This window comes from Cricetulus griseus (assembly GCF_003668045.3).
Source record: "Cricetulus griseus strain 17A/GY chromosome 1 unlocalized genomic scaffold, alternate assembly CriGri-PICRH-1.0 chr1_0, whole genome shotgun sequence".
NCBI lineage: Eukaryota > Metazoa > Chordata > Mammalia > Rodentia > Cricetidae > Cricetulus > Cricetulus griseus.
This window is the reverse complement of record NW_023276806.1, coordinates 130,648,355-130,661,126: the sequence shown is the minus strand read 5'-3', so window position 1 is coordinate 130,661,126 and position 12,772 is coordinate 130,648,355. Positions and strand designations below refer to the sequence as shown.

At 53.4% G+C, this 12,772-nt stretch overlaps 2 protein-coding genes across 2 annotated transcripts; one reads left to right on the top strand and one right to left on the bottom strand.

The window, feature by feature from the left end:
* The first annotated feature begins 1,258 nt into the window (after nt 1-1,258).
* Nucleotides 1,259-6,045, top strand: LOC100760414 (25-hydroxyvitamin D-1 alpha hydroxylase, mitochondrial). Its single transcript, XM_027392263.2, has 9 exons — nt 1,259-1,503; nt 2,094-2,284; nt 2,709-2,911; nt 2,999-3,199; nt 3,326-3,498; nt 3,705-3,877; nt 4,037-4,115; nt 4,512-4,709; nt 5,029-6,045. The coding sequence occupies exons 1-9, from the start codon at nt 1,309-1,311 to the stop codon at nt 5,140-5,142; spliced, it is 1,527 nt and encodes a 508-aa protein (XP_027248064.1). The 5' UTR covers nt 1,259-1,308; the 3' UTR covers nt 5,143-6,045.
* A 2,904-nt stretch (nt 6,046-8,949) lies between these two features.
* Nucleotides 8,950-12,455, bottom strand: Marchf9 (membrane associated ring-CH-type finger 9). The gene is made up of 4 exons (XM_027392262.2): nt 11,983-12,455; nt 10,830-10,985; nt 10,080-10,272; nt 8,950-9,811 (listed from the first exon to the last, which is right to left on the bottom strand). The coding sequence occupies exons 1-4, from the start codon at nt 12,334-12,336 to the stop codon at nt 9,477-9,479; spliced, it is 1,038 nt and encodes a 345-aa protein (XP_027248063.1). The 5' UTR covers nt 12,337-12,455; the 3' UTR covers nt 8,950-9,476.
* Nucleotides 12,456-12,772: the final 317 nt, after the last annotated feature.

Sequence of the window (12,772 nt, the reverse complement as noted above, 5' to 3'; positions counted from 1 at the left end):
ACTGTCTTGGAACTCTCTTTGAAGACCAGGCTGGCCCCGAACTCACAGAGATCCTCCTGCCTCTGCCTCCAAGGCGTGCGCCACCACTGCCTGGCTAAAGGAAGGGGCTTATTGAGCTAAGACACTCTATACCCAAAGAAACAAAGATGGAGTCTGGAGAGATGGCTCAGTGGATAGGAGCACTCAGTCTTCTTACAGAAGACTGGAAATCAAATCCCAGCACCCAAGGGGGGGTGGTACACAGATGCTTGTATGTAGCTCCAGTTCCAGGAGATCCAGTGTCTTCCTGGATTCCAGGCAGCTGCAGGAAAACACATACTCAAACCAACATGCATATGCATAGTTTAAAATCTTTGAAAAGAAAAGGTTAAGAGCACTTGTTGCTTTTGTAGAGAAGCTGGATTCAGTCCCCAGCACCTGCAGTTGGCTCACAACCATCCATAATTCCAGTTTCAGGAGATCCACTCCCTCTTCTGACTTCCACTGGCACCAGAGAGACAGCACAAATGCATTAGGGAAAATCATGCACATAAACAAATCCAAGGGATTGGAGTGATGGTTCAGCAGTTAAGAGTACTGGCTGCTTTTTCAGAGGTCCTGTGTTCAATTCCCAGCAACCACATGGTGGCTCACAACCATCTTTAATGAAATCTTGTGCCCTCTTCTGGCATGCAGGCAGAAGACTGTATACATAATAAATAAATAAAAACAAATTTCAAATACAAAAGATAATAATAAAAGATGAAGGTGGCTGGTATCATCTTAACCTATTAACCCATACATGGCCTTACCTCTATGTGTCAGGCGTGGGAGGAGGAGAGGTGTGGCTAGTGCAGGTAAATCCCACAGCAGAGAAAGGACAATCTAAGGAGTCAAGAACATGGGAACAGCTGAAACCAACTTCCATCTAGTTTCCATTCAGGGTGTAATAGAGAATGAAGAATTCCTAAGAATAGGCTTGAAGAGACTTGGGTCCCCAGAGAGGTGGTGGGAATATGAGGTACTGGCTTTTGAAACCCATAAAATAGCCTTTTCCAGGAAGAGAACTTTAGGCTGCTGCCCTGGACCAAGGCATTAGTAGGAGCGAGCACTGTGGCAGCTCTGATGGAATCCTTACCACAGGGAGTCAGCCCAAGCCCCGCCTACCATTGCTGGGTGCTGCCTTCCTGCACAGACCACCCTGCAAAAGGGATTGGCTGGAGAGCTGGAGAGGGGCGTCCTCACCTCCAGGGCCAAGGGTTATAAAGGGGTTCAGGCAAAAGCAAAAGATGCCCTGGAGAAGTGTGGCTGGCTCCCCGAACATTAAACATGACCCAGTCAGTCAAGCTCGCCTCCAGAGTGCTCAATCGAGTCCACCTGCCTCCAAAGCTGGATGCCTCTCTGGCCTCCAGGGGTTCCGACTCCGGTCTCCGGAATTTGTCTGACATCCCTGGGCCCTCTATGCCTGGCTTCCTGGCAGAACTTTTCTGCAAAGGGGGGATGTCCAGGCTACATGAACTGCAGGTAAGACGGGCAGTCCTTGCCTATTGGTGGGACTGAGCCGGGAAAACTAGCTTTAATGGCAGAAAGGACAACAGTGAGGAACACAGGAAGAAGGGCCAGTGAGAATGGGTACCTGTGGGTTATGAACTAGAGATGGTTCTACTGCCCCACAGTCTATACCTACATCCGGCAAAGGGATTACTCTCACTTTATAGACGGGAAACCTGCAGATCCAGGACAAGAGTGCGGGAGGGGTGAGAGTGATGTACTATCCTTCAGATCTGGCTTAAAGCTGCGCGTTCCTTTTCTCTTACTGGAGGCTGATCTTGAGGTGCAATCCAACAGAGGAGCCTTGAAGAAACTGCTCCCCCTAGGCTGGAGCCAGATAACTAAAGAGAAGCCCTCAATGTCTGCTTTATGCAAAGTTTCTCTATTTTGCCATTCCCGCTCAAACTTTCATGAGATGGAAGAAAAAGTTAGCCGCATCTGGGCCGGTACTGAAAAAGCTCCCCTTTCCCAAGCCTAGCCAATGCCCTTGGCCTTGGCACAAGCCAAACTGAGAGTCACCCTCCCCAGTGTTCAAACATCCTCTATGCTGCGTATTCTCTCAGGTGCAGGGAGCAGCGCGCTACGGACCGATATGGTCCGGCAGCTTCGGGACCCTTCTCACGGTGTACGTGGCCTCCCCGGCACTTGTGGAGCAGCTACTGCGACAGGAGAGTCCCTGTCCCGAGCGCTGCAGCTTCTCATCTTGGGCGGAGCACCGTCGCCGCCACCAGCGGGCTTGCGGCTTGCTAACAGCGTGAGTCGACCCCCTGATCTCCAGTCCCCGATCCCTACACAACTCCTGTAGGCTGGCCAAGATGGGCTTGGAGGGAGGTGGGCAGTTTCTACCAACCTCCTGGCATCTCCGGGTTCTCCAGTCTGTACTGCCCAAACTCAGGTACAGTTGAGTCCTCTCCACTCGCCCCACCTTTGAGGTCAGAATCCTAAGAACCGGTGGGATGGGCCAGGGTACTGGCATCTGGACGGAGTGGGAATGTAAGCATCTGTGACCCACTCCCATCCGCGGGCAGGAAATAAGTAAAGAGGAAAGGAGATGGAAGACGGGCAAGGTCTGGGGCAGCTTCCTACAGTCAGAGGGAAGAGGGGCAATACTTCTGGTCACCCTAGCGTCTTCCACACACGCTCACCTCCCCTAATGCGCGCTCTCCGCACCCGGGCAGGGATGGCGAAGAATGGCAGAGGCTCCGGAGTCTCCTGGCCCCGCTACTCCTCCGGCCTCAAGCAGCCGCTGGCTATGCTGGAACTCTGGACAACGTGGTCCATGACCTGGTGCGACGACTGAGGCGCCAGCGGGGACGTGGCTCTGGGCTACCCAACCTAGTTCAGGACGTGGCGGGAGAGTTTTACAAATTTGGCCTAGAAGGTGAATCCTAAAACAGAGTCGGGAACAGGTGTAGGTGGCACAGGGTCCCGAGACGCCTGGTGTCTGACTGCGCCACCTTCCGGCCAGGCATAGGCGCGGTGCTGCTGGGTTCGCGCCTGGGATGCCTGGAGGCTGAAGTCCCTCCCGACACAGAGACCTTCATCCATGCGGTGGGCTCGGTGTTTGTGTCCACACTCTTGACCATGGCAATGCCCAACTGGATGCACCGCCTTGTACCCGGACCCTGGGCCCGCCTCTGCCGAGACTGGAACCAGATGTTTGCTTTTGGTAAGGCACAGAAGTTTGTGTGTGTGTGTGTGTGTGTGTGTGTGTGTGTGTGTGTGTGTGTGTGTGGTGTCAGGGGTGGGGTGCTGGATTTTCTAAAGCTGCACATCGGTGTGCCTTCCTTCTCAGCCCAGAAGCACGTGGAGCAGAGAGAAGGCGAAGCAGCCATGAGAAAACTGGGAAAGCCTGAGGAGGACGTGCCTTCTGGTCATCACTTAACCCACTTCCTTTTTCGGGAAAAGTTGTCTGTCCAGTCCATCGTGGGGAACGTGACAGAGCTACTACTAGCTGGAGTGGACACGGTGAGGCTCACTCTAGTCCCACTTCCAGAGTGTCATTTCCCCCTGGCTCTAGGGCCACTTTTCTGATTCAGGGGATCCACCCTGGTCATGTTTCCAGGCTTGGCCACACTAATTTTTTTTAGTCCCTGACCACCGCCCTCCCTATGCTGCCCCCTCACCGGGATTCCCATGTCTAACACCTCAGATGATCTCACCTGTTCCTCCAGGTATCCAATACACTCTCCTGGACGCTCTACGAACTGTCCCGGCACCCAGAAATCCAGTCGGCACTTCACTCTGAGATCACAGCTGCCATGGCCCCTGGCTCGGGTGCCCACCCCCAAGCTACTGCTCTGTCTCAGCTACGCTTGTTGAAGGCTGTGATAAAAGAAGTGTTAAGGTGAGGGGAAAGAAAAGTAGAAACTAGAGAAAATGCTAGAGAAGTAAAGAAGCTGACCGTGGATGGAAGCAGAGTGAAAAGAGATAACACTGGCACTCCGCCCCTGAGGATGGGGAGCCAAGGTCCCCTACTGAACCCATCTTTTATTTTGTCACCTAGACTGTACCCTGTGGTACCTGGGAATTCCCGTGTCCCAGACAGAGACATCTGCCTAGGTGACTACATTATCCCCCAAAATGTGAGTAGATCCTTCTGCTAAGCCATTACTTACCCCCGTCTGCCCAAGCCATCCTCAGACACTCCCCAAAGCCTTTCCAGACCCCTTCTTAATCATGATACCTCTTTCTGAGATAGAATGGAACAGTAAAAAAAAAGTTCACCACCAGGCAGGGCCTACTTTTAAACTAGTTCCGGACCCTCTTCTTCACAGTCCCCCATCCTGCATTGTCAGGCTCCGCTGATAAATCTGTGCTTTTGGGGTGAGGGAGAGGGGTGTTGAAAATGGGATCTTGCTATGTAGCCTCAGTTGGCCTTAAACTCACCATCCTCTTGCTTGTTTCCTGAGGGCTAGAATTCCAAGTGTGACATAAAACCTGGCTACTGACTGACAAGTTTGCATTTATTCCCCCACCAGACGCTCATCTCTCTATGTCACTATGCCACTTCAAGGGACCCCGCACAGTTTCCAGAGCCAAACTCTTTCAATCCAGCTCGCTGGCTGGGGGAAGGCCCAGCCCCACACCCGTTTGCATCTCTTCCTTTTGGCTTTGGCAAACGCAGCTGCATAGGGAGACGCCTGGCGGAGCTTGAGTTACAAATGGCTTTGGCTCAGGTAAGTGGTCTAGAACTTATACCATCCCCTGATTGGAAAGGCCCAATAAACATGGGTGTTCTTGTCCTCTGACAGATATAGTGAAACAGGTAAGACTCAGCAGACAGTCCCATTGGCAGTTCCATTAGAGGTCCGGAGTATAAGCAAAGATATTTGGACTATCATTTTCCCTTCCATAATCTCCTGCCCTCATTGACCAAGAAGTCCCTTACTGGCCACAGATGCCATTCCAGCAATTCTAATGCTAATAATGTCCTTTACCAATCAAGGCTCCATTTTAGACCCACCCACAGTGATAAACTTCTTCCTCCCTTTCTAGATCTTGACCCACTTTGAGGTGCTCCCTGAGCCAGGTGCTCTCCCAGTCAGACCAATGACCCGGACTGTCCTGGTACCTGAGAGGAGCATCAACCTTCAGTTTGTAGACAGATAGTCCTATGGAAGGAAGAAGTTGTCATCTCTCCAAACTGGACATTCTTTATTGGGCATGAGAGGCACACTTTCCCTTGAGGCCTGCTTGGCCGAGCAAACCTGAGGAAGCAGGACCTGGCCTATGTGTGAAGCATGTACTTGGTCTGACTCAGCAGGTCTTCACAGAGCCCAAGCTCCTTTCTCCTGCTCAGTATTTCTCCTGGTCATTTTTCAAGGCCCAAAGCCATTAGATTTTAACATATCCTTAAAGGCCAACTTGGATGTTAACTAACAACCCTAGGTGGCCTGGGAAGGATTCAACCCATTCCTCCTGCGTTTACACTGTGTTCACTGACATGCTGTCTAAGCATTTACCGTGGCATGAGCTAAGTGATTGTGCATCTGCTGGGCACCTGGTTGGGTCTCTTCCTAAGCATGTGAGTGAGCTCTTTGGGAAGAGTGATGAAGCCTCATTGGTCCACTGGGCTTTTTTAGTTCACACTGTCCTTGAACTCACAACCCTCTTTACCTCACCTCCCCAAGTGTTGGGGTTACAGACATGAACTACCACTTCCAGATTTATCAGCCTCTGTATTTCCCGTCAGGGTCTTTCTCTGGCTGCAGGACACCATGGACATTCTCAGATTGAATCTGGGCCTTGTGTCAGGAGGGATGGGCACTCACCAGGCTCTGTCCCCCACCTTGTTTCTCTCTTCATCTTGTCCCTAGCAAAGTGAGCCTGTCCTAGCCTAGTTTATGGTATTTTTTAGGCTCCCCTTGGACCTTCAGCCACTCTAAAGTGGGTCTGCACCACTTTTTACAAGCCATCTTTTGGCTTGCTCCTATCTCCTCAGTCTGTCTTCCTTTTTATATTGAAAAAACTTAATTATATTATTAAGTTTTAAAATAAAATGTTTACTCCTTGGCTTTGGGTTTACTTTTCTTCCACTCCTGGCAAGACCCTGACCTCCGTCTCCTGCCTTGGCTTCTCAGATCCTGGGAATAACTCCCTCAACAATGGGAGGTCTGGGTGATCTGTCTGGAAGAGTGTTTTGTGACAAACCCAGGCGTGTTTCTACGTGCAGTGGGAGCAGCCAAGTCTGGATTCCTGGAACATATTAAGAGGTGGTGGTGAACAGAAAGTATAGTAGCTAAGTTGGAAAATGGGTCTGGGTGCTAACGGTTTTGCTGATATGGGTTAGCGGTGGCTTGACCATGGCGAGAAAAGAGCTTTTGGAACCTGGACCACCAGAATCGAAGGGCATCCTAGGATGTCCTCTTTGCCCCCTTTAAACAAAGACAGGGATACTGGTAGGGAAATGGAGTCAGCCAGGTGGGATGAAGGCAGAATGGGAGGTGGCCAGGAGCCCTGGAGTCTGAGGCAGAAGGGGCCAGGGCAAGAGAACCCAGAACTCTCTGGCCACCCTCCTAGACTGCACACAGTACTCCCCTTGTGATATACCCAGATTAACTCATCCACCATCCAAACAATCTCTCAGCACTCTGTACAGCTCCCAGATTACCCTCCTCATGTTGGGACTTGCCTTTCTCCTTCCCTCCCTCCCACTCCAATTAGCTGGGTGTAGGTGCTGCCTCATACTTTCTCTACCCCCTCCAAAACATGGCTCCCTAACCACAGAAACCGTCAGCCGTAGACTTTCAAAGGGATCCAACCATGCGTGATCTAGAGAAGCAGGGCACATCTGGAAGCCTTTGTGCATCCCTTACTCCTTCTCTCGTCTCTCCTGTATGCTCAGTATCGGCTTCTACTCACCCACCACCAAGTTCAACTTGAACATAAAATACCTGAGTTTTAGCAGATCTGAGCCGGAAGAGAGAGTATAACCTAAGCAATGAGACCTGTTACCCTGGAGTCAATAAAGCATAGACCCTCCTGTGCTGCCCAGTGACTAGACAGAAATGCCACTTTAAAGAGGTAGCAGTGTTTATGACCCCTCTCAAACTTGGAAACAGGCAAGAGATTATATTGATAGCTGTGCACAGGCCCCATCCCAAGAACTCCATTGGTGCTGCAGGAGAGGGGAAAGTCGGCCTTGGATATGTGTGTATGTGTTCTTAAGCATGCCCAAGCTTCCATGAAGAGCCACCATGAAGAACATCCTAGACTTGGCCCAGAAGTCCCATGTGTGTCTTATCTACCCGAGTTCCTTCTGCCAGCACAGACATTAGCAATCACTAGTTTTCTGTTCCCCATCTGATCGCCGCGAACTCTTCCGTTAACAACAAATCAATCAAGTCTGACCCCTCTGTTCCCTGATGGGAGGAAGTAGAGACCTATGTCTCTGGTAGAATTTCCTACCAGTGAGATGGACAGCTCAGCACCAGGTCTCTCTTCACTCACACTTGGAAGTAAGTCAGACCACCCCAGGGCAACCAGGGTTCCTACACCCACAAGCCAAACTGATGTCAGCACCATGGACAGCAGCCAAAGGACCCCACCCACCTCTTTCTGGATAGGCTTGGAGCAAGGGTAGGTGGGGTGTTAGGAGACCCCACCTTAGCATTTTTCCCAAGCTTTCCCAAGAGGAGGCAGAACAGAAACTTCTATTAGAGGACCAATAGTAAGAAATGCCTCCGGATCTTACTTTAGCAATGTATGAAGGAATTTTTTAATTGCTCATGAATGGTTCACTTAATAGACACCATCATTCACATAATACCCAGCCCCCAGGCTTCAGGAGAAAGGGACCAAGCTTCAAGCTGGCACACACAACTTTTTTGGTGGTATGGGAGTTAAACCCAGGACCTCATGCACACCAGGCAAGCACTCTACCACTGACCCACGCCCCCAGCCCTTGGACCCACATTTACCAAACTGTTTCTCTAATAAAACAACAGCTCTCCTACACCTCTACCTTCCAGTAATACCACTAGCCGGTCACACCTGGACAGAGCATGTGACCCTGAACAGCCACAGTTTCAACTGGAATTAAAGACTTAACCCTGGCCGGGCATTGGTGGCTCATGCCTTTAATCCCAGCATTCAGAAGGTAGAGGCAGGTGGATCTCTGTGAGTTCGAGGCCAGCCTAGAGTAAGTTCCAGATCAGCCTCCAAAGCCACAGAGAAACCCTGTCTTGAAAAACAATAAAAACAAACAAACAAACAAAGAACTTAACCCCGAGGGAAGAGGTTCCTTCCCTTGTCACTCTAAATGAGTCCATGTTCATCTCGCACCACTTTTGGGGACACTGTCCCTGGAAAGGAAGGACTGATAGAACACAGGCATTCTCAGATAGGCTGAATGGCTCCAGCATCCCCCACATCCATAGTTCGGAGGGTCAAAAGCGTTCTCGTTCCTGCAATAACCACCGTCCTGCACAGCCACTGTGTCTATTTCTCCTTTTGTTTCTGTATCTATTTTGTCACTCAAAATGCTAAAGTTCTGTGCCACATCTGACAAAAAAAAAAACAAAAAAACAAAAACAGGTTTTTGGATTTGCTATACCACCTACCACTTGAAATAAGTGGACCCTCAACTAGTCCAACTCCTTTTATACCATTATCAATTTTCTTTGTAGCAGCATTTAACCCATCGTCCCTCATTTATCCTCATCCCTAGTCTATGAGGTAGACGGGGGGGGGGGGGGGGGGGGGGAGCTCAGATTTTTTTTTTCTAAATCATGTAACTCACAGGTGGCCAGTCCACCGTCCTGTGCTACCTCTGAGCACCGCCACCTAGCAGCCAATGTGAACTGTCCACTGGCAAACAGGAGTCCCTCCTCCAACACCAAATGCACCTGTGCTGAGGAACCTCCCGGTGCCCTCCAGCCCTTCGGAAAAGCCCCAGATGAGAAAGGAGTCTCCACGTGCATATAAATGATTCTTTATGCCCTTCCCCCATGCAATGGGGGGTGGCGCAGGGGGGGAGGTCCCCCGCCCTCATGCAGGGAACGGGAGGTCAATGTTTACGAGTCTTATTGCCAGATGCCCTGTGGCCATGGGGTGGGGAATGGGGGAGTCTACAGCCCCTTTTTATTCTGGCATTGGTCTCCCTTTACCAAGTCACCATGGTGGAGCCAGGGGACTGGAGGCCCTAGAGCTGAGGTAAAGATGGTTCTCTCCAAGAAGAAAAGCTGTTCTCCCTGCTTGCCTGCTGGCCATCCTCAAGATGAGTATGAGGCGGTATCAGTGGGAGTTGGAATGTCATCCAGGTGTCTCTACCCCATGGGCAGTAGAGGCCAGACAATGTCTCCAAGCTTGAGGCTGTCCACAGAGATCCTCAGTGGTGGGGCCACTGTGCCCCAAACACTTTGTCTAGGTCGTACCTCCAGCAGCCAGGAGAGCTCGTCTCTGGCTGCCACTCTGACTTGAGATCCCTGGCCCTGGAGTCCAGGTCAAACTGTGGTGACCCTCATGACAACCTCTCGTCCTGAATGAGAGCTGGACCGGGCATCTGGTGGCCGTAGCTGTCCAAGGAGATGCAGGATTGTATAACCACAGCGCTGAGGCAAGAGCGTCCGCATGCGCTGGGCAGCTGGGGGCCGGCTGGGGGCCCCGGCAGGGGGGCTGGTCCGTGAGGTCCTGGGGCCTGGCTTCCCTGCTGTCCCTCCCCCTGCATCTCCTCCTATGTCCTTGGTCTTGTCATAATTCAGGACCTTCCACTGTTGGTTCACTGCCTGCCAGCGCTTGAAGATGCGGTAGACAGAAGAGCCTTCATGAACGATGAGGCCTGAACAAAAGGAATGAAGAAACCAGGGTGAAATGCTGCCCACACATAGGTCATGGGTCCTTGAGCACTCCTTTCTACAGACTGAGAAGACGCTACAGAGGACAGGGACCCAGGGCAGCCCTAACAGTCTCTAACGATGGGATTATGACAATGAAACTGAAATGGATGGGCAGTGAGTTAGGTGAGTAAAGGAGGATTCTAAGTGGGGGTGGGGTGGGGTGGTGGGGGTGGGGTGCTGGTGTTTGTGCGTTGGGGATCTGTGTCTCACCTATGCAGACAACATCCATGAAGCCGTACATGCCGTAGCAGATCTGGAAGAGCAGGTCCTGGCGCTGCCACTTGGCTGAAGGGCTAAGTGAGGACCAGATGAGCCAGGAGATGCTGGCGACGAGGAACAGGGAGCCCAGAACTATGGCAGCAATCTGGACCTTCTCAATCACAGTCAGGGAGATGGCCTGCCACTGTTTGGGAGAAAGATGCTCCAAAAAGTCATGGGAAGGGCTAGGCAGTGGGGTGATGGGCTACCCTGAAGAGAAGACTCCAGAAGTCTCCCCTAAACTTTTCAGGCAGGGCTAAAAATCTGTCTTCTCCATGTTCCTATCTAAGCTACAATGAGACCACCACTTGTCAAGAAAGGCAGGATTGGACAAGTGTTTTGAAACCCAAACGTACAGGTTGGCACTCCAATCTTAACTCCATCTCTTAACTAGTTGAGTCATTTTAGACAAGTATTTTAGTCTCTATGGGTGTCAGTGCCCTTGTTTCTAAAGACAGGCGAAATAATGGTACCTGGTTAAAAGAGTTAATAAACAGCAAATGACATACAGGAAACAGAGTATATTCACTATCATCATTAATATTATACACCCCACCTCCGTTGTTCGAAGTGCTCTAGAACACAGGGCCACAACATAAGTATCTTGGAATGCCATAATGGGGCAGGGAGGTGGCTTTGGGAAAACAGTTAATAAGATGAACTAGGCCTTCGCCCATTCTGAGTCCTCTCCCAGCACCTCACCTGCAGTGGGTTCTTGGTGCTGATGGCCAGGACCTGGTACTTGAAGTAGCAGAGTTCACAGCTCCAGGAGCCCCTCTCACTGATCCAGCGGATGAGGCAGGGCTGGTGTGTACAGCGCACTGAGCCGTCACAGCGGCAAGGGCTCAGGAGCTCCCCCTGGAGGAAGAGAGGGGAGGGCCCGTCAACCATCATCACCCGGACCCCTTCTGCTGCAAGCCTAGAGAGGAAACCGCTTACACTACATACATTTAAAAACTCAGGCTTTCTACCCAAAACAGGGCAAGAGGCTAAGGCCGCAGTACAAAAGAAGTCAGAGGTTGAGAAAAAATTATCCAACCAAAGGGATTAAATTTGGGGTGGGAGGGAAGCCCTTTCCTAGAAACTGCAAAGGTGATTAAGACAGCTTGGAGAGGGGACCTCTCCCTAGGATCTGGAGAGAGGGGAGAGTCGGAGCGGCTGAGGTGTGCCTTCCTTCACCCACTGCACCGTACTCCCAGTATATATATCTGGTGCCAGATGGATGGATAAAGCCGACCGTGGTTCCCACACTGAAATGGGGAGACATTCTGGGGGCAAGAGTGGAACATGTTCGCCTTTAATCAAGCAGTCACTTCTCACTGCACGGAGACGCCCTCTGGCACTATCCCGGGACAACTTTACCTATCAAATAAAACAAAGGCTCTTTAAGAACGAGGTGGAAAGTTGCAGGATGGGAGCAAAAAGTGCCTCCCCCGAGGAAATGCTGAGTGGGGCAGGATCCTGGCTGGCCCCTCCCCTCAAGGTGCACACATGTGCTCTCCTTTCGGCCCACCTCGGATAGAAAGGGTTCCCTCAGCTGATGGCAACGACCCTAACTAAGGTGAGGGGAGCTGATGCTAACAGCTGTCTCTGTGAATGGGTGACAGAGAGCCCGAGTCCTCCTACGAGAGAGCCCCACCCCATCCTGGGAGCCCCCCGACTCCCCCCTGCTCCAATCCTGACATACTCCAGGAGTCTCCATCCAGGCCAAGCTCACCCCACTCCCACTCGGGGTCCTGGGTCCCGCCCAGCTCCCCCAGGCCCCGCCCCCTGCCCCGGTCTCCGCGGACACCCCAGGTGCGCCCCCACCCCTCCCCGCCCAGCCCAGCCAGGTGCTCGGGCGGGCGAGCCTGACCTGCTCCGGGCCTTGGAAGCAGATCCTGCACTGGGGGGTTCGGAGCCCGCTGTCCAGGCTGCTGCTGAGCGACAGGGCGTCCAGCGCGCCTGGGGGAGGCGGCGGCGGCGCGGGCGGCGGCGGGGGTCCGGCCCGCGGCTCCTTGTCGCCGGCCAGGCCCCGAGCCCGCGGCTCCGACCCGTAGTACTCCTCCTCGTCGCCGTCGCCGTCCCGGGCGGAGCAGCCAGCGAAGGGCGCCCAGCCGCAGCCGCCTCTCCCGCCCCCCCGGGGCTGCGGCTCGGCCCGGGGCCCCCCGCCCGTCAGCACCAGCAGCTTCAGCTCGTTCAGGAACATGCGGAGCCGAGACTTGAGCATCGTCCGGGCGCCGGGGGGGCGGGGGGCGGCGGGCGAGGGGGCTCCCGGGCGGCGGGGGGAGGGGCGAGGACAAGGCCGGGAAGGGGGCGCGCGCGGGAGCGCCGGACCGGGCCGGGGTCTCCGCGGCCTGCAAGCGCCGCTCACTGCTGCCACCGCCGGGGCTCCAGGGCTCGCGGGGCCGAGAGGGCCGTCAGCCCGGGGACGGCAGGGTGGACAGGCATGGTCCGAGCAGGGGCAGGGAGCAGGGGCAGGGGGCGGGGAAGGGGCTCAGGGTGCCGCGCCCCGCGGGTCGGGGTCCGGAGCCGGCGGGGCTCCGGGGCTTACGCGCCCCGGTCCTCCTGCGGCGGGGCCGCCCCCCATCGCGGTGCTCCCGGCCCCAGTCCCGCTCCGACTCCCGGATCCGGCTCGGCTCGGCCCGTGCGCTCGGCGGTGGCAA